The following is a 26,757-nucleotide window of genomic DNA, read 5'->3' on the forward strand; positions in this document are numbered from 1 at the left end:
AAAACGCTCTTTGGTGAACGTATGGCGCTGCTGGCATTTATCTAACACCGGCGTCCACCGAACTAGGACACGTTCCACAACCGAAAATACTATAAACATTTCCCTGTCGATTCACAGGACGCGCTGATGCCATTGTAGGAGCTTATTATTGGCTGAATCGTAGAAGACATCAGCATGATAATTGTTTTTAACTCTTACATAGCCAGCCAATTCCATTATTGTTTTCCTTTATTGAACTCCCCCCGTTTGCTCCCGATAGACAGGGAAAAGTCCTTCCTTTTGAAGGATACGTGGAAGAACTGCCCTCTCCATCTCCTAGGCTCGTGAGGATAGCATCCAACCGTGGCTCTCCGCAGTCACACACACACACTCACACGTACACACAGCCGTGACGACTGCCCTACAGTTACAGCAAGTGTCTCCAGCGAGAGGCTCGTAGCTACAGCTGACTGCAGCTCTCTCCTCTGCCAGCCTTCATTTCCACAGGCACCTATTAAAGAGCTCATTCTGGTTTTCTCTCTGCCAGGTGTTCAGGTTTTATTTCCTCGCTGTGTCCCCTGGCATTGGGCGAATCTGGAAATCTCACAGACAGTCGCAGCCATAAAGACCTGGACAAGATGGCTCAGGTGTGCACTGGCACCGACGTGGAGCAGCCTTTTGTAAAACCACTGTTTTGTAGGAAGGGTGCCCTCAGGCAGAAGCTGGTGCATGAGGTCAAGAGTCACAAGTTCACCGCCAGGTTCTTCAAGCAGCCAACCTTCTGCAGCCATTGTACTGATTTCATATGGTAAGTTTCCTATGAGGAACTTTTGGTATTTGCATGCATCCTATACTCCGAACATTGCATCTCTGTGGAGAACACCTCATCTCTCTCGTTGTTTTCTCATCCTTCACATCCAGTGTCTGACTTTATGCCGTACTGATCATTTGCATGGACAGATGTGGCTGGAAAACAATGTGTGTGCAGAGCAGATGTTTACGGTAAAAGACAGCAAAGAGCACCTGTGTGCAAGTCTCCGAAAGAAAGGCTGTCCCTCATCGCCGTCACCTTTCAGTGCAGCATGGCATGGACGCTAGTAATACACTCGCTACAGAACCAAGCGGCACACATATCTGCTCCAGTTCCTGCTTATATATTGTAGTAATGGCCAACAGTGTGACAGGGAAGATATGAGCAGTATACATATATATAATCATTAGTGCATGGACCCAAACATGGCAGAAATGACCGATAATCACAACGATAATCCTGTGTATATGACCCCAAACATGTAAGGTATGACCAATCATACCTATAATTGTGTGTACATAGATCCCAACATGTAAAGTTTCACCAATAATCATACCTATAATCCTTGTGTATAGACCCGAACATGTAAGGTGTGACCAATAATCATCCTTACAGTCATGTGTGTATGGAGCAGAACATGTAAGGTATGACCAATAATCATCCTTATAGTCATGTGTATATGGACCCGAACATGTAAGGTATGACCAACAATCATCCTTATAGTCATGTGTGTATGGACCCGAACATGTAAGGTATGACCAATAATCATCCTTATAGTCATGTGTGTATGGACCCGAACATGTAAGGTATGACCAATAATCATCCTTATAGTCATGTGTGTATGGACCCGAACATGTAAGGTATGACCAATAATCATCCTTATAGTCATGTGTGTATGGAGCAGAACATGTAAGGTATGACCAATAATCATCCTTACAGTCATGTGTGTATGGAGCAGAACATGTAAGGTATGACCAATAATCATCCTTATAGTCATGTGTATATGGACCCGAACATGTAAGGTGTGACCAATAATCATCCTTATAGTCATGTGTGTATGGACCCGAACATGTAAGGTGTGACCAATAATCATCCTTATAGTCATGTGTGTATGGACCTGAACATGTAAGGTGTGACCAATAATCATCCTTATAGTCATGTATGTATGGACCCAAACATGTAAGGTGTGACCAATAATCATCCTTACAGTCATGTGTGTATGGAGCAGAACATGTAAGGTATGACCAATAATCATCCTTATAGTCATGTGTATATGGACCCGAACATGTAAGGTATGACCAATAATCATCCTTATAGTCATGTGTATATGGACCCGAACATGTAAGGTGTGACCAATAATCATCCTTACAGTCATGTGTGTACGGAGCAGAACATGTAAGGTATGACCAATAATCATCCTTATAGTCATGTGTATATGGACCCGAACATGTAAGGTATGACCAATAATCATCCTTATAGTCATGTGTGTATGGAGCAGAACATGTAAGGTATGACCAATAATCATCCTTACAGTCATGTATATATGGACCCAAACATGTAAGGTATGACCAATAATCATCCTTATAGTCATGTGTGTATGGACCCGAACATGTAAGGTATGACCAATAATCATCCTTATAGTCATGTGTATATGGACCCGAACATGTAAGGTATGACCAATAATCATCCTTATAGTCATGTGTATATATAGTAAGCATAGTTATTAAGGTTGAAGGAAGACTATATGTCCATCTAGTTCAACCCATAGCCTAACCTAACATGTGTGTATGGAGCAGAACATGTAAGGTATGACCAATAATCATCCTTATAGTCATGTGTATATGGAGCTGAACATGTAAGGTATGACCAACAATCATCCTTATAGTCATGTGTGTATGGACCCGAACATGTAAGGTATGACCAATAATCATCCTTATAGTCATGTGTATATGGACCCGAACATGTAAGGTATGACCAACAATCATCCTTATAGTCATGTGTGTATGGACCCGAACATGTAAGGTATGACCAATAATCATCATTATAGTCATGTGTGTATGGAGCAGAACATGTAAGGTATGACCAATAATCATCCTTATAGTCATGTGTATATGGACCCGAACATGTAAGGCATGACCAATAATCATCCTTATAGTCATGTGTATATGGACCCGAACATGTAAGGTGTGATCAATAATCATCCTTACAGTCATGTGTGTATGGACCCGAACATGTAAGGTATGACCAATAATCATCCTTATAGTCATGTGTATATGGACCCGAACATGTAAGGTATGACCAACAATCATCCTTATAGTCATGTGTGTATGGACCCGAACATGTAAGGTGTGACCAATAATCATCCTTATAGTCATGTGTGTATGGAGCAGAACATGTATGGTATGACCAATAATCATCCTTATAGTCATGTGTGTATGGAGCTGAACATGTAAGGTGTGACCAATAATCATCCTTATAGTCATGTGTGTATGGAGCAGAGCATGTAAGGTGTGACCAATAATCATCCTTATAGTCATGTGTGTATGGAGCAGAACATGTATGGTATGACCAATAATCATCCTTATAGTCATGTGTGTATGGAGCTGAACATGTAAGGTGTGACCAATAATCATCCTTATAGTCATGTGTGTATGGAGCAGAACATGTATGGTATGACCAATAATCATCCTTATAGTCATGTGTGTATGGAGCAGAGCATGTAAGGTGTGACCAATAATCATCCTTACAGTCATGTGTGTATGGAGCAGAGCATGTAAGGAGTGACCAATAATCATCATTATAGTCATGTGTGTATGGAGCAGAACATGTAAGGTATGACCAATAATCATCCTTATAGTCATGTGTGTGTGGACCTGAACATGTAAGGTGTGACCAATAATCATCCTTATAGTCATGTGTGTATGGAGCAGAACATGTATGGTGTGACCAATAATCATGCTTATAGTCATGTGTGTATGGACCCGAACATGTAAGGTATGACCAATAATCATGCTTATAGTCATGTGTGTATGGACCCGAACATGTAAGGTATGACCAATAATCATGCTTATAGTCATGTGTGTATGGACCCGAACATGTAAGGTACGACCAATAATCATCCTTATAGTCATGTGTGTATGGAGCAGAACATGTAAGGTGTGACCAATAATCATCCTTATAGTCATGTGTGTATGGAGCTGAACATGTAAGGTATGACCAATAATCATCCTTATAGTCATGTGTGTATGGAGCAGAACATGTATGGTGTGACCAATAATCATCCTTATAGTCATGTGTGTATGGAGCAGCACATGTAAGGAGTGACCAATAATCATCCTTACAGTCATGTGTGTATGGAGCAGCACATGTAAGGAGTGACCAATAATCATCCCTGTAGTCATGTGTGTATGGAGCAGAACATGTAAGGTGTGACCAATAATCATCCTTATAGTCATGTGTGTATGGAGCTGAACATGTAAGGTATGACCAATAATCATCCTTATAGTCATGTGTGTATGGAGCAGAACATGTATGGTGTGACCAATAATCATCCTTATAGTCATGTGTGTATGGAGCAGAACATGTAAGGTGTGACCAATAATCATCCTTACAGTCATGTGTGTATGGAGCAGGACATGTAAGGTATGACCAATAATCATCCTTATAGTCATGTGTTTATGGAGCAGAACACGTATGGTGTGACCAATAATCATCCTTATAGTCATGTGTGTATGGAGCAGAACATGTATGGTATGACCAATAATCATCCTTATAGTCATGTGTGTATGGAGCAGAACATGTAAGGTATGACCAATAATCATCCTTATAGTCATGTGTGTATGGAGCAGCACATGTAAGGAGTGACCAATAATCATCCCTATAGTCATGTGTGTATGGAGCAGAACATGTAAGGTGTGACCAATAATCATCCTTATAGTCATGTATGTATGGAGCAGAACATGTATGGTGTGACCAATAATCATCCTTATAGTCATGTGTGTATGGAGCAGAACATGTAAGGTATGACCAATAATCATCCTTATAGTCATGTGTGTATGGAGCAGAACATGTAAGGTATGACCAATAATCATCCTTACAGTCATGTATGTATGGAGCAGAACATATATGGTGTGACCAATAATCATCCTTATAGTCATGTGTGTATGGAGCAGAACATGTATGGTGTGACCAATAATCATCCTTACAGTCATGTATGTATGGAGCAGAATATGTAAGGTGTGACCAATAATCATCCTTACAGTCATGTATGTATGGAGCAGAACATATATGGTGTGACCAATAATCATCCTTATAGTCATGTGTGTATGGAGCAGAACATGTAAGGTATGACCAATAATCATCCTTATAGTCATGTGTGTATGGACCTGAACATGTATGGTATGACCAATAATCATCCTTATAGTCATGTGTATATGGACCCGAACATGTAAGGTATGACCAATAATCATCCTTATAGTCATGGGTGTATGGAGCAGAACATGTATGGTGTGACCAATAATCATCCTTATAGTCATGTGTGTATGGAGCAGAACATGTAAGGTATGACCAATAATCATCCTTATAGTCATGGGTGTATGGAGCAGAACATGTATGGTGTGACCAATAATCATCCTTATAGTCATGGGTGTATGGAGCAGAACATGTAAGGTATGACCAATAATCATCCTTATAGTCATGTGTATATGGACCCGAACATGTAAGGTATGACCAATAATCATCCTTATAGTCATGTGTATATGGAGCAGAACATGTAAGGTATGACCAATAATCATCCTTACAGTCATGTATGTATGGAGCAGAACATATATGGTGTGACCAATAATCATCCTTATAGTCATGTGTGTATGGAGCAGAACATGTAAGGTATGACCAATAATCATCCTTATAGTCATGGGTGTATGGAGCAGAACATGTAAGGTATGACCAATAATCATCCTTATAGTCATGTGTATATGGACCCGAACATGTAAGGTATGACCAATAATCATCCTTATAGTCATGTGTATATGGACCCGAACATGTAAGGTATGACCAATAATCATCCTTATAGTCATGTGTATATGGACCCGAACATGTAAGGTATGACCAATAATCATCCTTATAGTCATGTGTATATGGACCCGAACATGTAAGGTATGACCAATAATCATCCTTATAGTCATGTGTGTATGGAGCAGAACATGTAAGGTATGACCAATAATCATCCTTATAGTCATGTGTGTATGGAGCAGAACATGTATGGTATGACCAATAATCATCCTTACAGTCATGTGTGTATGGAGCAGAACATGTAAGGTATGACCAATAATCATCCTTACAGTCATGTATGTATGGAGCAGAATATGTAAGGTGTGACCAATAATCATCCTTATAGTCATGTGTGTATGGAGCAGAACATGTAAGGTATGACCAATAATCATCCTTATAGTCATGTGTATATGGACCCGAACATGTAAGGTATGACCAATAATCATCCTTATAGTCATGTGTATATGGACCCGAACATGTAAGGTATGACCAATAATCATCCTTATAGTCATGTGTGTATGGAGCAGAACATGTATGGTATGACCAATAATCATCCTTACAGTCATGTGTGTATGGAGCAGAACATGTAAGGTATGACCAATAATCATCCTTACAGTCATGTATGTATGGAGCAGAATATGTAAGGTGTGACCAATAATCATCCTTATAGTCATGTGTGTATGGAGCAGAACATGTAAGGTATGACCAATAATCATCCTTACAGTCATGTGTGTATGGAGCAGAACATGTAAGGTATGACCAATAATCATCCTTACAGTCATGTATGTATGGAGCAGAACATATATGGTGTGACCAATAATCATCCTTATAGTCATGTGTGTATGGAGCAGAACATGTATGGTGTGACCAATAATCATCCTTACAGTCATGTATGTATGGAGCAGAATATGTAAGGTGTGACCAATAATCATCCTTACAGTCATGTATGTATGGAGCAGAACATATATGGTGTGACCAATAATCATCCTTATAGTCATGTGTGTATGGACCTGAACATGTATGGTATGACCAATAATCATCCTTATAGTCATGTGTGTATGGACCTGAACATGTATGGTATGACCAATAATCATCCTTATAGTCATGTGTATATGGACCCGAACATGTAAGGTATGACCAATAATCATCCTTATAGTCATGGGTGTATGGAGCAGAACATGTATGGTGTGACCAATAATCATCCTTATAGTCATGTGTGTATGGAGCAGAACATGTAAGGTATGACCAATAATCATCCTTATAGTCATGGGTGTATGGAGCAGAACATGTATGGTGTGACCAATAATCATCCTTATAGTCATGGGTGTATGGAGCAGAACATGTAAGGTATGACCAATAATCATCCTTATAGTCATGTGTATATGGACCCGAACATGTAAGGTATGACCAATAATCATCCTTATAGTCATGTGTATATGGAGCAGAACATGTAAGGTATGACCAATAATCATCCTTACAGTCATGTATGTATGGAGCAGAACATATATGGTGTGACCAATAATCATCCTTATAGTCATGTGTGTATGGAGCAGAACATGTAAGGTATGACCAATAATCATCCTTATAGTCATGGGTGTATGGAGCAGAACATGTAAGGTATGACCAATAATCATCCTTATAGTCATGTGTATATGGACCCGAACATGTAAGGTATGACCAATAATCATCCTTATAGTCATGTGTATATGGACCCGAACATGTAAGGTATGACCAATAATCATCCTTATAGTTATGTGTATATGGACCCGAACATGTAAGGTATGACCAATAATCATCCTTATAGTCATGTGTATATGGACCCGAACATGTAAGGTATGACCAATAATCATCCTTATAGTCATGTGTGTATGGAGCAGAACATGTATGGTGTGACCAACAATCATCCTTATAGTCATGTGTGTATGGACCTGAACATGTATGGTGTGACCAACAATCATCCTCATAGTCATGTATGTATGGACCTGAACATGTATGGTGTGACCAACAATCATCCTTACAGTCATGTATGTATGGAGCAGAACATATATGGTGTGACCAACAATCATCCTCATAGTCATGTATGTATGGACCTGAACATGTATGGTGTGACCAACAATCATCCTTACAGTCATGTATGTATGGAGCAGAACATATATGGTGTGACCAATAATCATCCTTATAGTCATGTGTGTATGGAGCAGAACATGTAAGGTATGACCAATAATCATCCTTACAGTCATGTGTGTATGGAGCAGAACATGTAAGGTATGACCAATAATCATCCTTATAGTCATGTGTGTATGGAGCAGAACATGTATGGTGTGACCAATAATCATCCTTACAGTCATGTATGTATGGAGCAGAACATGTAAGGTATGACCAATAATCATCCTTATAGTCATGTATGTATGGACCTGAACATGTATGGTGTGACCAACAATCATCCTTACAGTCATGTATGTATGGAGCAGAACATATATGGTGTGACCAATAATCATCCTTATAGTCATGTGTGTATGGAGCAGGACATGTAAGGTGTGACCAATAATCATCCTTATAGTCATGTATGTATGGACCTGAACATGTATGGTGTGACCAACAATCATCCTTATAGTCATGTGTGTATGGAGCAGAACATGTATGGTGTGACCAATAATCACAATTAAGGCAGTTATATCCTAATTACGATACTGGAGCATTACGGCACATTGTCGCGCCTACGTCCGGGTCTACGCCTATGCTCAATGTTCATGGAGAACCTCACAGGCAGTGTGTGGGAATTCCACCATTCCAGCATATCACATTCTGATATAAAGAGTAGAGTTGAGCGACCTTGACCTTTTTAGAGTCGAGCCGGGTTTTGCGAAACCCGACTATGTCCAAAGTCGGGTCGAGTGAAATCGGCCGATTATGACGTAAAGTCGGGATCGACCGAAACACGAAACCCAATGCAAGTCAATGGGGCAGCATAGTCGGCAGTGAGTGGGGCCAGGAAAACACCTAGAGTGCCCATTTTAATGTCAAAACCATCCATTCTTCTTAATGAAGCTTGTCAAGCGTAATTTACCTTATAATAATTGGAAGGCATTTGAAATTGGGGGTCATTTGGCTAAAGTTGTGGGGGGTAGGGCTGGTTCAAGTAATTAGTGGGCCCAGGAAATCTGGACCACGTCACGGCAGTGGAGCAGGGAGAGGTAAGTATTTCAACTTTGCAAGTGCTGTGAACCTGAGCAAGCAGGGGGGGCCCACTCGTTGGCATTGGCACTGGCACAGGGCCCCTCAAAGTACAGCGGTGTGTTTGCACGGCGGGGGCGCCTCCCACCGGCAGCAACACTTTTGCGTACTATGAGAGGCCCTGTGCCAGTGACGTCGCCAACTAGTATTCCTCCCCCCACCTGATGAAGGAACCTGCACTTTCATCTGCACCTTCCTCTTTGTCCCCGTGTAAGGTGGTATGGTATGCGGGAAGAGCAACCTGACTTTCAGCAGGGTCACAATGTTGTTGTGTAGCGTGCACGGGGAATGTTGCGTTATGGGTCAATGTACCAGCAGACTCATCTATCACTGGCTGGGCAATGGGCACGATGAAGTGGAAACACAGATATAGGCCCAAAGAAGAAAGTGGGCTAAATGCAGTTCAAAATTGGTAACACAGGAATAACCAGGGGGCATTGCAGTGGAGGACAACTGGAATGAGAGGCTGACACAGAGAGTAGGGCCAAATCAGTAAGTAGTTGAAATGCAGTTCAAAATTGGCAACCGTAGTAAACAGGCGGCACAGCTTTGTTCAGTGGAGGAGAACAGCAAGGAGTGGCAGACACCGATAGTAGGCCCCAACCCAACTAGTAGGCCAAATGCAGTCTAACATTAACAACTACTTAACGAGAGGCTGAAAATGGTATTTCAGGACAGGAAACCAGGAGAACAGCAAGGAGTGGCAGACACCGATAGTAGGCCCCAAACCAACTAGTACGCCAAATGCAGTTGTTCCATTTAACCACAATTTAATGAGAGCCTGAAGATAGAAGCTCAGGAAAGGCAACCTGGGGAACACCTTGGAGTGTAACACACCATCTCTCTCCACCCCATACCCATTTTGTAGGCCTAATGCTGTGTACTTTTCTACAACTACTAAACGAGAGTCGGAAGACCGAAGCAATGGCAAGGAAACCTGGGGAACACCTTGGAGTGTAACACACCATCTCTCTCCACCCCATACCCAATTTGTAGGCCTAATGCAGCCTACTTTCCGACACCTACTAAACGAGAGCATGAAGATCGAAGCTCAGGAAAGGCAACCTGGGGAACACCTTGGAGTGTAACACACCATCTCTCTCCACCCCATACCCATTTTTTAGGCCTAATGCAGTGTACTTTTCTACAACTACTAAACGAGAGTCGGAAGACCGAAGCAATGGCAAGGAAACCTGGGGAACACCTTGGAGTGTAACACACCATCTCTCTCCACCCCATTCCCCATTTTTTAGGCCTAATGCAGCCTACTTTCCGACACCTACTAAACGAGAGCATGAAGATCGAAGCTCAGGAAAGGCAACCTGGGGAACACCTTGGAGTGTAACACACCATCTCTCTCCACCCCATACCCATTTTGTAGGCCTAATGCTGTGTACTTTTCCACCAACTACTAAACGAGAGCCGGAAGATCGAAGCTCATGAAAGGCAACCCGGGGAACACCTTGGAGTGTAACACAACCTCTCTCTACACCACGAAAGGGCTGATTCTTAGGAAGGAAGGCTGTTGTAAATAAGCATTGCGCGTCCGAGGGTGATTATATTCTTATTCGGTATCTACTCACCCTCGGACGCGCCATGCTTCTTGATTTGTAATTAATGTTTATTTGCAATGTGCTTTTGACTTACTCAATTATTTTTTTAATTATTGATTTTATTAAATTAATAGTTTAACATCTTATTGGAAATAATTTAAAGGAGACGCGACAGGACAACACTCGGTGGATGCCATATCTGTGTTAACAACTCCAAAAAACTTTCAGTTAACTTCTTGCAGGAGAAAGAAATTGTAGCTGTTGGACCTTTGTAGTACAGTTCCAGATATTTGTTGTGTGTTTGTTTTGATTGTTAAAATGTCTGCATTTGAGATCTCAACACGATCTTATTTTTTATAATCAAATTAATTTTTTTTATATTTAATGATGTTGGTTCAAGGGGTACACGGGCAGCAATAGACAGGTCAGTGGAGGCCTAGTGGAAGGAGTGACGGCAGACAGGCATCAAAGGCCTAACATTGGGCTGGCTGTAGGCAAGTTAAAATTGGTTCCAGGGGAACACGGCCATCAGTGGCCTGGTCAGTGTAGTTGTAGTTGAAAGAACGGGACGCAGACAGGCTTCGAAGGCCTAACATAACAAACTTGGGCTGGCTGTAGGCACTTTTAAATTTGTTCCAGGGGTACATGGGCAGCAGTGTATGGTCAGTGGAAGTCTAGTGGAAGGAGTGACCGCAGACAGGCTTCCAAGGCCTAACATAACAAACTTGGGCTGGCTGTAGGCACTTTTAAATTGGTTCCAGGGGTACACGGGCAGCAGTGGTCTGGTCAGTGGAAGTCTAGTGGAAGGAGTGACCGCAGACAGGCTTCCAAGGCCTAACATAACAAACTTGGGCTGGCTGTAGGCACTTTTAAATTGGTTCCAGGGGTACACGGGCAGCAGTGGTCTGGTCAGTGGAAGTCTAGTGGAAGGAGTGACCGCAGACAGGCTTCCAAGGCCTAACATAACAAACTTGGGCTGGCTGTAGGCACTTTTAAATTGGTTCCAGGGGTACACGGGCAGCAGTGGTCTGGTCAGTGGAAGTCTAGTGGAAGGAGTGACCGCAGACAGGCTTCCAAGGCCTAACATAACAAACTTGGGCTGGCTGTAGGCACTTTTAAATTGGTTCCAGGGGTACACGGGCAGCAGTGGTCTGGTCTGTGGAAGTCTAGTGGAAGGAGTGACCGCAGACAGGCTTCGAAGGCCTAACATAACAAACTTGGGCTGGCTGTAGGCACTTTTAAATTGGTTCCAGGGGTACACGGGCAGCAGTGGTCTGGTCAGTGGAAGTCTAGTGGAAGGAGTGACCGCAGACAGGCTTCCAAGGCCTAACATAACAAACTTGGGCTGGCTGTAGGCACTTTTAAATTGGTTCCAGGGGTACATGGGCAGCAGTGGTCTGGTCAGTGGAAGTCTAGTGGAAGGAGTGACCGCAGACAGGCTTCCAAGGCCTAACATAACAAACTTGGGCTGGCTGTAGGCACTTTTAAATTGGTTCCAGGGGTACACGGGCAGCAGTGGTCTGGTCTGTGGAAGTCTAGTGGAAGGAGTGACCGCAGACAGGCTTCGAAGGCCTAACATAACAAAAATGTCAAAACAATGGTATTGTCAGTGCCAGGCATTGAAGGATGTCAGCGCCTAGACTACACATTGGTGAAGCTGTGAGAGATAATTTTGCTAGTGGTAGAGCACTGTTTGAGCTGGGGGGGGGAACTGTCTTGTGGCCGGCGGTACAGGCACAGGGCCCCTCATATTACAACGGTGTGTCTGACGTTGGGTGCGCACCACCACCGCCAGAGACACTTTATTGTACTATGAGGGACCCAGTGGCAGTGCCGTCGACCAAAAGCGGCCACACCCACCTCTTCAGACAAACAGCACTCTCAAGGGTCCAAGCGCAAAGTGGCGATAGCACGGCCCCGTGTGGGGAGTTTGGCCATTTCGTGAGGTGGAAACATGTCGTATGCTGGACAATCAGGTGAAGAAAATTACGAGATTGGAAAAGTCATTCAGAATAGTCCACAGGCAAGACCTTTTCATAGGAAAGCTAGGTGTCAGCCGGGCAGGGTGGGGCAAAAGATTTTGAAATCCAGTTGTGGTTCATTTTAATGAAGGTTAGATCATCTACATTTTGGGTAGCCAGACGAGTCCTTTTTTCTGTTAGTATTGAACCTGCAGCACTGAATACTCTTTCTGATAGGACACTAGCTGCCGGGCAAGCAAGCTCCTGCAATGCATATTCTGCCAATTCTGGCCAGGTGTCTAATTTGGATGCCCAGTAATCAAATGGGAATGACGGTTGAGGGAGAACGTCGATAAGGGATGAAAAATAGTTTGTAACCATACTGGACAAATGTTGTCTCCTGTCACTTTGAATTGATGCTGCAGTACCTGTCCTGTCTGCGGTCATAGAAAAATCACTCCACAACCTGGTCAGAAAACCCCTCTGGCCAACGCCACTTCTGATTTCTGCCCCTCTAACACCTCTGGTCTGCTGGCCCCTGGAGCTCGTGTGAGAACGATCACGGGCGCTGTGTGCAGGGAATGCCAGAAGCAAACGGTCAACAAGAGTTGATTGTTTTGTTGCTAATATTAGTTCCAAGTTCTCATGTGGCATAATATTTTGCAATTTGCCTTTATAGCGAGGATCAAGGAGGCAGGCCAACCAGTAATCGTCATCGTTCATCATTTTTGTAATGCGTGTGTCCCTTTTGAGGATACGCAAGGCATAATCCGCCATGTGGGCCAAAGTTCCCGTTGTCAAATCTGCGGTTGTGCTTGGTTGAGGGGCAGTTGCAGGCAAATCTACGTCACTTGTGTCCCTCAAAAAACCAGAACCCGGCCTTGCCACGCCACCAATTTCCCGTGCCCCCGGGAAAGCTTCCTCATTAAAAATATACTCATCCCCATCATCCTCCTCATCCTCCACCTCCTCTTCGCCCGATACCTCGTCATGTACACTGCCCTGACCAGACAATCGCTGACTGTCATCAAGGCTTTCCTCTTCCTCTGGTGCAGACGCCTGATCCTTTATGTGCGTCAAACTTTGCATCAGCAGACGCATTAGGGGGATGCTCATGCTTATTATGGCGTTGTCTGCACTAACCAGCCGTGTGCATTCCTCAAAACACTGAAGGACTTGACACATGTCTTGAATCTTCGACCACTGCACACCTGACAACTCCATGTCTGCCATCCTACTGCCTGCCCGTGTATGTGTATCCTCCCACAAAAACATAACAGCCCGCCTCTGTTCGCACAGTCTCTGAAGCATGTGCAGTGTTGAGTTCCACCTTGTTGCAACGTCTATGATTAGGCGATGCTGGGGAAGGTTCAAAGAACGCTGATAGGTCTGCATACGGCTGGAGTGTACAGGCGAACGGCGGATATGTGCGCAAAGTCCACGCACTTTGAGGAGCAGGTCGGATAACCCCGGATAACTTTTCAGGAAGCACTGCACCACCAGGTTTAAGGTGTGAGCCAGGCAAGGAATGTGTTTCAGTTGGGAAAGGGAGATGGCAGCCATGAAATTCCTTCCGTTATCACTCACTACCTTGCCTGCCTCAAGATCTACAGTGCCCAGCCACGACTGCGTTTCTTGCTGCAAGAACTCGGACAGAACTTCCGCGGTGTGTCTATTGTCGCCCAAACACTTCATAGCCAATACAGCCTGCTGACGTATGCCAGTAGCTGCCCCATAATGGGAGACCTGGTGTGCAACAGTGGCAGGTGCGGATGGAGTGTTTGTGCGACTGCGGTCTGTGGACGAGCTCTTGCTTCTGCAGGAGGACGAGGAGGAGGAGGAGGAGGAGGGGGTGCGAACGGCTACAGACAACTGTTTACTAGACCGTGGGCTAGGCAGAACTGTCCCAAACTTGCTGTCCCCTGTGGACCCTGAATCCACCACATTTACCCAGTGTGCCGTGATGGACACGTAACGTCCCTGGCCATGCCTACTGGTCCATGCATCTGTTGTCAGGTGCACCTTTGTGCTCACAGATTGCCTGAGTGCATGGACGATGCGCTCTTTAACATGCTGGTGGAGGGCTGGGATGGCTTTTCTGGAAAAAAAGTGTCGACTGGGTAGCTCGTAGCGTGGTACAGCGTAGTCCATCAGGTCTTTGAAAGCTTCGCTTTCAACTAACTGGTAGGGCATCATCTCTAACGAGATTAGTCTAGCTATGTGGGCGTTCAAACCCTGTGTACGCGGATGCGAGTCTAAGTATTTCCTTTTTCTAACCATAGTCTCATGTAGGGTGAGCTGGACTGGAGAGCTGGAGATCGTGGAACTAGCGGGGGTGCCGGTGGACATGGCAGACTGAGAGACGGTGGGAGATGGTATTGTTGCCGCCGGTGCCCTAGATGCAGTGTTTCCTACTACGAAACTGGTGATTCCCTGACCCTGACTGCTTTGGCCTGGCAAAGATACCTGCACAGATACAGCAGGTGGTGCGCTAAATGGTGGTCCTACACTGCCGGAAGGGATGTTGCGTTGATGACTAGCTTCATTGGCCGAGGGTGCAACAACCTTAAGGGACGTTTGGTAGTTAGTCCAAGCTTTCAAATGCATGGTGGTTAAATGTCTATGCATGCAACTAGTATTGAGACTTTTCAGATTCTGACCTCTGCTTAAGGAAGTAGAACATTTTTGACAGATGACTTTGCGCTGATCAATTGGATGTTGTTTAAAAAAATGCCAGACTGCACTCTTTCTAGCATCGGATACCTTTTCAGGCATTGCAGACTGAGCTTTAACCGGATGGCCACGCTGTCCTCCACCAGGTTTTGGCTTTGCCACGCGTTTTGGGCAAGATACGGGCCCGGCAGATGGAACCTGTGGCGATGTTGATGCCTGCTGCGGCCCCTCCTCCTCCTCTGCTTCAGAACTGCTGCCGCCTGCACCCTGTTCCCCCAATGGCTGCCAATCGGGGTCAAGAACTGGGTCATCTAATAACTCTTCTTGTACCTCCTGCGCAACTTCGTCTGTGTCACCGTGTCGTTCGGTGGTATAGCGTTCGTGATGGGGCAACATAGTCTCATCAGGGTCTGATTCTTGATCAGCACCCTGCGAGGGCAATGTTGTGGTCTGAGTCAAAGGACCAGCATAGTAGTCTGGCTGTGGCTGTGCGTCAGTGCACTCCATGTCAGATTCAATTTGTAATGGGCATGGACTGTTAACTGCTTCACTTTCTAAGCCAGGGACGGTATGTGTAAAGAGCTCCATGGAGTAACCCGTTGTGTCGCCTGCTGCATTCTTCTCTGTTGTTGTTTTTGCTGAAGAGGACAAGGAAGTGACTTGTCCCTGACCGTGAACATCCACTAACGACGCGCTGCTTTTACTTTTACCAGTTTCACGAGATGAGGCAAAAGAGCTAGAGGCTGAGTCAGCAAGATAAGCCAAAACTTGCTCTTGCTGCTCCGGCTTTAAAAGCGGTTTTCCTAATCCCAGAAAAGGGAGCGTTCGAGGCCTTGTGTAGCCGGACGACGAACCTGGCTCCACAGCTCCAGACTTAGGTGCAATATTTTTTTCCCCATGACCACCTGATGCTCCACCACTACCACTACCCTCATTACCAGCTGACAATGAACGCCCCCGGCCACGACCTCTTCCACTAGACTTCCTCATTGTTTTAAAAACGTAACCAAACTAACGTTATTTGTTGCAGTCACACAACTTACACGGTGAGCTATAACTTCAGTATGATTTAGCTACCCCTTTACAGGTTGGTGAGACCACAGCGAAAATCAGGCCCAATGTTACACACTCTTTTTTTGGTGGCTGCAAATTAGAGAGATGCCCCACACGCAGGACTGTCACTGAAGCACAAATGTTAATATTAATGTCACACTATTATTTTTTTTTTATTTTTATTTTTTTCAGGAACACTTTAGAAACCCCCCAAAAAAAAAAAAATAGATTTTTGCAGGGAGAATTTAGAAAACAAATGTAACAAACTATATGCTTTCTATGGGCCACTGAGTGAGAGATGACGCACACAGGAATCAGGAGTGGCACACAAGCCCAGAGGCCAATATTTTTCTACCAATGATTGATGGAGTTATTTTCTCTGGTAGATTTTGGAACCCAAATCAAGGAAAAAAAATGTAGGCTTTCTATGGACCACAATTGGAGAGAGAGAGAGAGAGAGAGAGAGATGGCACACCCAGGAGTCAAGACTGGCACACAAGCAGAAAGGCCAATATTAATCTCCCATTTTTTTGGGGGTTTTGTTTTTTTTTTTTGTTTTTTTTTTTTTTCAGGGAGACTTTAGAAAAAAAAATAATAAAAAAAATATGATTTTATCAGGAAGAATTTAGAAACCAAATAAAATAAAATGATTTTTTCAGGGAGAATTTATAAAACAAATAAAAACAAAAATAGGCGTTCTATGGCCCACTGACTGAGAGATGACGCAAATAGGAGTCAGGAGTGGCACACAAGCCCAGAGGCCAATATTTTTCTACCAATGATTGATGTAGTTATTTTCTCTGGTAGATTTTGGAACCCAAATCAAGGAAAAAAAATATAGGCTTTCTATGGACCACAATTGGAGAGAGAGAGAGAGAGAGAGAGAGAGAGATGGCACACCCAGGAGTCAAGACTGGCACACAAGCAGAAAGGCCAATATTAATCTCCCACTGTTTTTTTTGTTTGTTTTTTTTTTTTTTTTTTCAGGGAGACTTTAGAAAAAAAAATAATAAAAAAAATATGATTTTATCAGGAAGAATTTAGAAACCAAATAAAATAAAATGATTTTTTCAGGGAGAATTTATAAAACAAATAAAAACAAAAATAGGCGTTCTATGGCCCACTGACTGAGAGATGACGCACACAGGAGTCAGGAGTGGCACACAAACCCAGAGGCCAATATTTTTCTACCAATGATTGATGTAGTTATTTTCTCTGGTAGATTTTAGAACCCAAATCAAGGAAAAAAAATATAGGCTTTCTATGGACCACAATTGGAGAGAGAGAGAGAGAGAGAGAGAGAGAGAGAGAGAGAGAGAGATGGCACACCCAGGAGTCAAGACTGGCACACAAGCAGAAAGGCCAATATTAATCTCCCACTGTTTTTTTTTTTTTTTTCAGGGAGACTTTAGAAAAAAAAATAATAAAAAAAATATGATTTTATCAGGAAGAATTTAGAAACCAAATAAAATAAAATGATTTTTTCAGGGAGAATTTAGAAAACAAATAAAACCAAAAATAGGCGTTCTATGGCCCACTGACTGAGAGAGAGAGAGAGATGGAACGCTTAGTACTGGCACACAAGCCCAAAGGGCAATATTAATCTCCCTTTTTTTTTCCAGGGAGAATTTCTAAAACCCCAAAAAAAAAAAAAATAGGCTTTCTATGGCCCACTATTTGTGAGAGAGATGGGACGCTCAGGACTGGCACAGATGGCACGCTCAGGACTGGCACAGAAGCCCAGAGGCCAATATTAATCTCCCTTTTTTTCTGGGAGAATTTATAAAACCAAAAAAATATTTAAATAGGCTTTCTATGGCCCACTATTTGTGAGAGAGATGGCACGCTCAGGACTGGCACAGATGGCACGCTCACAACTGGCACACAAGCCCAGAGGCCAATATTAATCTCCCTTTTTTCAGGGAAAATTTATAAAACCAAAAAAAAAATTAAATAGGCTTTCTATGGCCCACTATTTGTGAGAGAGATGGCACGCTCAGGACTGGCACAGATGGCACGCTCACAACTGGCACACAAGCCCAGAGGCCAATATTAATCTCCCTTTTTTCAGGGAAAATTTATAAAACAAAAAAAAAAATTAAATAGGCTTTCTATGGCCCACTATTTGTGAGAGAGATGGCACGCTCAGGGCTGGCACAGATGGCACGCTCAGGACTGGCACACAAGCCCAGAGGCCAATATTAATCTCCCTTTTTTTCAGGGAGAATTTATAAAACCAAAAAAAAAAATAAATAGGCTTTCTATGGCCCACTATTTGTGAGAGAGATGGCACGCTCAGGGCTGGCACAGATGGCACGCTCAGGACTGGCACACAAGCCCAGAGGCCAATATTAATCTCCCTTTTTTTCAGGGAGAATTTATAAAACCCAAAAAAAAATAAAATAGGCTTTCTATGGCCCACTATTTGTGAGAGAGATGGCACACTCAGGACTGGCACACAAGCCCAAAGGCCAATATTAATCTCCCACTGTATTTTTATCAGGGAGAATTTATACACCCCACAAAAAAAAATACAGAAAAATGAAAAGGCTTTCTATGGCCCACTATGTGAGAGAGATGGCACACACAGGGATGGCACTCTAGCAGAAATGCCAAATTGCCAATCTTAATCTCCCACCAAAAAAAAAAAAAAAAAAAAAAAAACAGGGAATGTCCTACAATTACTATCTCCCTGCCTGCAGTAATCTCAGCCAGGTATGGCAGGCAGCTACTATCTCCCTGCCTGCAGTAATCTCAGCCAGGTATGGCAGGCAGCAATAAGGAGTGGACTGATGCACAAATGAAATAAAAAGTGTGGACAAACAAAAAAGATAGCTGTGCAGAAAGGAAGGAACAAGAGGATTTGTGCTTTGAAAAAAGCAGTTGGTTTGCACAGCGGCGTACACACAGCAATGCAGCTATCAGGGAGCCTTCTAGGGCAGCCCAATGAGCTACAGCGCTGAGGGGAAAAAAAAAAAAAAAAAAACTTCCACTGTCCCTGCACACCGAGGGTGGTGTTGGACAGTGCAAATCGCTGCAGCACAAGCGGTTTTGTGGTTAATGGACCCTGCCTAACGCTATCCCTGCTTCTGACAAAGCGGCAGCAACCTCTCCCTAAGCTCAGATCAGCAGCAGTAAGATGGCGGTCGGCGGGAACGCCTCTTTATAGCCCCTGTGACGTCGCAGACAGCAAGCCAATCACTGCAATGCCCTTCTCTAAGATGGTGGGGACCAGGACCTATGTCATCACGCTGCCCACACTCTGCGTTTACCTTCATTGGCTGAGAAATGGCGCTTTTCGCGTCATTGAAACGCGACTTTGGCGCGAAAGTCGCGTACCGCATGGCCGACCCCGCACAGGGGTCGGATCGGGTTTCATGAAACCCCGACTTAGCCAAAAGTCGGCGACTTTTGAAAATGTTCGACCCGTTTCGCTCAACCCTAATAAAGAGGAATGAAACCTTCTGCTCAAAGTGCTTAGCAACCATACACCGCTGATAAAACGCTATTTACATAGCCCTGATCTCGCGTCTATGGCTCTGCATCTGTGCCAGAAGAAACTGGAGGTTATTGGGCTCAAACAGGTTGCCATCTGGATTAACATGACAATTAAAGCTCATTATTGGCTGCCAATTACCATGTTATGGATGTTAGATATATAAAAAGAAAAAGAAAAACAGGTTTAAATAGAAATAACCATTTGAACAGGAAACACCAAGCCCAACACAGATCGTGAGTAGCAGTATGCACTTATGGGGTCTTATAGACACCGGCAGACCCGCATTTTGTTTTTGTTTTGAAGACACTTCAATTTAATGCCAGGGGTGTTTTCATGAAGTGTCTTCTTTTATTTCCTTTTTATGGCGTACTTTTTTATTCCATATATAAAGTAATGATGCCGCCTGAAAAATAGACCTTTTCTTTTAGCTGCTTTACAACTCTCAAGACCTGAAGTGGTAACAAGAATTGTAAGCGGCAAGAAAGCACACTGTCAGTGTGCATTGCACGGAGTTTACCAGGCAAAGTTATATTGGTTTTGGCGGTGGGACAGATCTATGCTTTTCCTGCTCTCCGGGTTATCGCTTTACAATGCACAGTGCCAGTGCACTCTCTTGCCAGCTCATCGCTTCTCATCAGAGCCAGCGATGGAGTGCACTGTCACTGTGCACAGTAAGAAGGGAGCTCGTTGGAGTTGACAACCAATGCAGAGACTAGCCCAATCCCTGAAACAGACGTCAGTGATGAGGCTTCATTTTAAGGTGGGAACAGAAGCTTTAAAACAGACTGATCATATGCACAGCAAACCAGTTTTGATAATGCTGTGTATATATACAGTGGGGCAAAAAAGTATTTAGTCAGTCAGCAATAGTGCAAGTTCCACCACTTAAAAAGATGAGAGGCGTCTGTAATTTACATCATAGGTAGACCTCAACTATGGGAGACAAACTGAGAAAAAAAAATCCAGAAAATCACATTGTCTGTTTTTTTAACATTTTATTTGCATATTATGGTGGAAAATAAGTATTTGGTCAGAAACAAACAATCAAGATTTCTGGCTCTCACAGACCTGTAACTTCTTCTTTAAGAGTCTCCTCTTTCCTCCACTCATTACCTGTACTAATGGCACCTGTTTAAACTTGTTATCAGTATAAAAAGACACCTGTGCACACCCTCAAACAGTCTGACTCCAAACTCCACTATGGTGAAGACCAAAGAGCTGTCAAAGGACACCAGAAACAAAATTGTAGCCCTGCGCCAGGCTGGGAAAACTGAATCTGCAATAGCCAACCAGCTTGGAGTGAAGAAATCAACAGTGGGAGCAATAATTAGAAAATGGAAGACATACAAGACCACTGATAATCTCCCTCGATCTGGGGCTCCACGCAAAATCCCACCCCGTGCGGTCAGAATGATCACAAGAACGGTGAGCAAAAATCCCAGAACCACGCAGGGGGACCTAGTGAATGAACTGCAGAGAGCTGGGACCAATGTAACAAGGCCTACCATAAGTAACACACTACGCCACCATGGACTCAGATCCTGCAGTGCCAGACGTGTCCCACTGCTTAAGCCAGTACATGTCCGGGCCTGTCTGAAGTTTGCTAGAGAGCATTTGGATGATCCAGAGGAGTTTTGGGAGAATGTCCTATGGTCTGATGAAACCAAACTGGAACTGTTTGGTAGAAACACAACTTGTCGTGTTTGGAGGAAAAAGAATACTGAGTTGCATCTATCAAACACCATACCTACTGTAAAGCATGGTGGTGGAAACATCATGCTTTGGGGCTGTTTCTCTGCAAAGGGGGCAGGACGACTGATCCGGGTACATGAAAGAATGAATGGGGCCATGTACCGTGAGATTTTGAGTGCAAACCTCCTTCCATCAGCAAGGGCATTGAAGATGAAACGTGGCTGGGTCTTTCAACATGACAATGATCCAAAGCACACCGCCAGGGCAACGAAGGAGTGGCTTCGTAAGAAGAATTTCAAGGTCCTGGAGTGGCCTAGCCAGTCTCCAGATCTCAACCCTATAGAAAACTTTTGGAGGGAGTTGAAAGTCCGTGTTGCCAAGCGAAAAACCAAAAACTTCACTGCTCTAGAGGAGATCTGCATGGAGGAATGGGCCAACATACCAACAACAGTGTGTGGCAACCTTGTGAAGACTTACAGAAAACGTTTGACCTCTGTCATTGCCAACAAAGGATATATTACAAAGTATTGAGATGAAATTTTGTTTCTGACCAAATACTTATTTTCCACCATAATATGCAAATAAAATGTTAAAAAAACAGACAATGTGATTTTCTGGATTTTTTTTTCTCAGTTTGTCTCCCATAGTTGAGGTCTACCTATGATGTAAATTACAGACGCCTCTCATCTTTTTAAGTGGTGGAACTTGCACTATTGCTGACTGACTAAATACTTTTTTGCCCCACTGTATTCAGTATTTTTACTTTTTTTAACACATTTTCAGGCAGGTTCCAGGCGAAACCTGCCTGAAAAAGATGTATACAGATATAATCAGAGACGCAAAATTCATCTGTTTTAGCACATGAAGAGGTGCTAAGCTTGGGTGAAGGATCAGAGCCTACTTTGGCACAGTGTGAATTGGCAGCTTGAATGATGTATTGCTGTTGTATGCGCAAATTGAAAATCTGCTGAAAATTCCATTTGTAGCATTATGGATGATTTGGAGCTTTTTTTTTTTTTACAAAATCTCATCCGCACCCTGCAGGAAATCTGTAATGTAAATTGACCGAAGATTTGATATGAAGCGAAGGTTGACATATACTGTAAATCCAAATTTTCGCCCAAGTTTCAAATTTGCCGCAGATTTTCCATGCAGATCTACCCTAAATAATTATCATTTGCATGGGTAGGAGGGCTGAGAGTTATGTAATCCCAGGTAGTATATGCAGCTCTTAGGGGGACAACAAAATCCCAGACAATGATTGTGATTATTGAGCGTAAGAATTAAGTTTGACATTTCTTCCTCCGATCCTTTTACAAATCCAATGAGGTAGGTTTGCCGCCCATGAAACTTCTGCTTGACATAACTAGGCAGCCCGATAAATCAAGGCATTTTCTGTTATTGATTTGTACAAGGCTGGAACTCCCCGCTGGAGTTTGAGACTCGTGAACGCTCGGGAATGTCGCTCAATGATGTCCTATTGTGGATAAACAATGAACGTCTACGGCATCAAATGGAAGCTGGCATTTACGATATAATGAAAGGCTTAGCAATATTAATTAACGCTCGGCTGTGTGCACGTTACGCAGCCTAATGTTGACATATGAGGTGGTTGTATATAGGATCAATACTTTTTTTTTAGCTTCTAGAAATTACAATTAAACATTTGCTTGTTTGTAATTTGTCTATTTTCAACGACATAAATAATCCTGATGATGTGCATTCACATAACGGGCTCGTACCTTATTAGCTGCTGATTGAAGCCACTTATAGTTATTATAGAACCACATTATGAGCAGTTGTCTATCATAATAGTATAAGGTTGAGTACAAATGATATTAGTCTCCTCTGTTTATGGCCCGGAGTTCTCGAAGTATTGATCCTGAAAAAAAAGCAGTTAATTCAAAGAAATCTAACACTATGTTCCGATAAAAAGAGATGTAACAAACCAAAATAAATCTTAGAAAGTTTTAAAATTGGCAAAGTACTGTTAATAAAATTCACACTCAGGTGTTGGATACAGTGTATGGTCACCCCTAAAATGCACTTTTTCTTGTATTATAAATGTAATTCTTACTTATACTAATACTTACTTAAAGCCTTAATAACTGCAACATTCATGTATCATGGCTTCAGAACTTATATCTTCCAACATTCCCACTTTTGACGTGGCTTTCATTATAAATCTGCCAAATACTACTACTACCACATAAATCATGTTAATTTAAAATAGACTCCATTGGATTCTCCATTAAGTTGACCAGAGACAATGGACAAATTTGACCAGTGACAATGGACATTATTGATCAGAAACAATGGACGCTTTTGATTAGAAACAATAGACACGTTTCACCAAAGACAATGGGCACTTTGGATAAAAAACAATAGACACTTTTCATCAAAGACAATGGGCACTTTAGATAAAAACAATGGACACTTTTCATCAAAGAGAATGAGCACTTTAGATAAAAACAATGGACACTTTTCCCCAAAGACAATGGGCACTTTAGATAAAAAAAAGTCACTTTTCATCCCAAACAATGGGCTCTTTAGTTTAAAAACAATGGATACTTTTCCCCAAAGACAATGGGCACTTTAAATAAAAAAAACAATGGACACTTTTCACCAAAGACAATGGGCACTTTAGATTATAAACAATGGATACGTTTCTCCGAAGACAATGGACACTTTAAACAAAAATAATGGATACTTTTCCTCAAAGACAATGGGCAGTTTAGATAAAAAAACAATGGACACTTTTCACCAAAGACAATGGGCACTTTAGATTAAAAACAATGAATACGTTTCTCCAAAGACAATGGACACTTTAAATAAAAATAATGGATACTTTTCCTCAAAGACAATGGCCACTTTAGATAAAAAAACAATGGACACTTTTCACCAAAGACAATGGGCACTTTAGATTAAAAACAATGGACACTTTTCACCAAAGACAATGGGCACTTTAGATTAAAAACAATGGATACGTTTCTCCGAAGACAATGGACACTTTAAACAAAAATAATGGATACTTTTCCGCAAAGACAATGGGCACTTTAGATAAAAAAACAATGGACACTTTTCACCAAAGACAATGGGCACTTTAGATTAAAAACAATGGATACTTTTCCACAAAGACAATGGGCACTTTAGATTAAAAACAATGGATACTTTTCACCAAAGACAATGGGCACTTAAGATTAAAAAAATTGACGCTTTTCATCAAAGACAATGGGCACGTTAGATAAAAAAATTGGACAATTTTGCCCAGAAACAGTGTGACTCAGAATTCATCTCAAAGAACAAAAGCAGAGAGCTCCTCAAGTTGACCATACGAGTTTGACAAAAAAAAATGTGCAGGACCATTGTCCAGTGGTCATGTCAGTAGTCCGTACCTCTACAACAGAGCGAACTTCCTCTGGGCCCACGGTAATTCTCGGCACCTCTACTGATTAGTAGGTTTAATGCAATGTCAACAACTCCACAATGAAGAAAATGCGCCAAGTCTACAACATAGGCCTACTTATCAGAGGAAGCTCCAATGATGCTGGCAGATATCTACCATATCTTTGTATCTCTGCACCTTTGAGTAGTGTGTCTATTGACAGGAGCCGGTCCATGGGCCACGTCAGTGATCTGTGGAAGCCCTGAGAACCACCTCTTATATGGTGCCATTCTTAGCTTCTCTATTGATTAGTCAGCCTGTCATAACATCATGGTTTTGGTGTGAAGCACTTTGGATGGCGTGCCAGATCGACTAATAGAAAAAAAAGCTTCAGATATTGTCAAATACAGTTGGTTCTGAAGGCTCCAGTCCAGCAGCCATAGAATAGATTGGCACCATCTCTTGTGTGTATCTGTTCAGCTTGTTATCCCTTTACTTTCCCCATCTGCCTACATATTCACTTGTCTGTCTGCCCTGATAACGATAGCCATATTTAAAGCGTATAGTCAGTGTAGCCGCGATGCTCTCGGTGATATACGGGGAGTTCTCTATCAACTCTCGCCTTCTGTCGCTGAAGGTAATGAAGCATAGGAATGCAGCTTATCAGAGATTACAATTACGGGAAAACCATTTTTCTATTCTCTTGTTAAAGTTCAAAGATTTAGCAATGTGGTGAGACTAATCCGAGGAGCGATGAACGTATCTCTTCGGAAGGGGGTCTTGTTACGGAAACATGACATTTCTTTCCAGTTACACAAGGCATGAAAGGATGCGGAGTCCGGGGTATCTCCCAGGCTGATGCTTCTCTGTATCTCTTACTGGCATCTCAGAATAAGCAGAACTTGTGGATTTATTACTAATGGCGGCCAATATCATAGCCTCAAGCTATCCACACTCACTACATTGATACTGTCATCATGAAATATCTAACCTGGATGAATTCCCTTGGCGTCCTCCATTTCCATATAAACGATCAAGCATCTTTGGCTAAAGTAATTCGTGTCAATAGGTTGATGATGAATATTGATGGGTTATGTAGGTGACAACGGACGCCTGGTCAATGTTACGGTCAATTTCCCTTGACCCCCTCGCTGACTGTTTCTGTTTGTGAATAAATTGGAGCATGAACCGAAAATGCATTTTACAAACCACCTCTGTCAAAAACAGATCAGATGCTGTAGGCCGCACCACCGGGGCTTGTCATAGTCAAAGCTCTATTGCCTAAAGTGCCGGACAAAATAATGGCAGTCTGGTTTATAAACCCTATCCATAAATACTGCAGTTGTGTGAAAAAGTGTTTGCCCCCGTCCTGATTTCCTATTCTTTTACATGTTTGTCGCATTACATGTTTCAGATCAAGTAATCACAAAATGCAGTTTATAAATGAAGGTCTTTATTACTAAGGGAAAAAGAAATCCAAACCTACAGGGCCCTGTGTGAAAAAGTGATTGCTCCCCACACCTTAAAACATATATTATCTGTGGTTTATCACATGCCCTAGTCACACACAAGCCTGAGTACTGCCACACCTCTTCTCAATCAGGACCAGTTTATTAGCCAGAGAGATGATCAGGATCTCAAGCTATGGTATGGTGGAAACACCTCTACTTGTGGCACTGGAGACAAAAAAAATTAGGATTCAAAGAGTGATGATCATTTTCATTATTAAAGGAAATCTGTCAGCAGGTTTTTGCTACGTAATCCGAGGACAGCAAGAGGGAGGGGCTGAAACACAGATTTCAGTGACATGTCACTTACTAGGCTGTGTAATGCATTTTATCAGCAGGAGATTATCACTGCGGACTGGT

General features: G+C 42.7%; 1 protein-coding gene across 1 annotated transcript in view; it reads left to right on the plus strand.

The window, feature by feature from the left end:
• Window positions 1-257: 257 nt before the first annotated feature.
• Window positions 258-26,757, plus strand: part of PRKCG (protein kinase C gamma) — a 741,415-nt gene continuing 714,915 nt past the window's right edge. The window contains exon 1 of the mRNA XM_069742550.1: window positions 258-787. Coding sequence (XP_069598651.1) covers window positions 618-787 — 170 coding nt within the window. The 5' untranslated portion in view covers window positions 258-617. The remainder of the gene's footprint in view (window positions 788-26,757) is intronic.

This window comes from Ranitomeya imitator, chromosome 10 (assembly GCF_032444005.1).
Source record: "Ranitomeya imitator isolate aRanImi1 chromosome 10, aRanImi1.pri, whole genome shotgun sequence".
Lineage (NCBI taxonomy): Eukaryota > Metazoa > Chordata > Amphibia > Anura > Dendrobatidae > Ranitomeya > Ranitomeya imitator.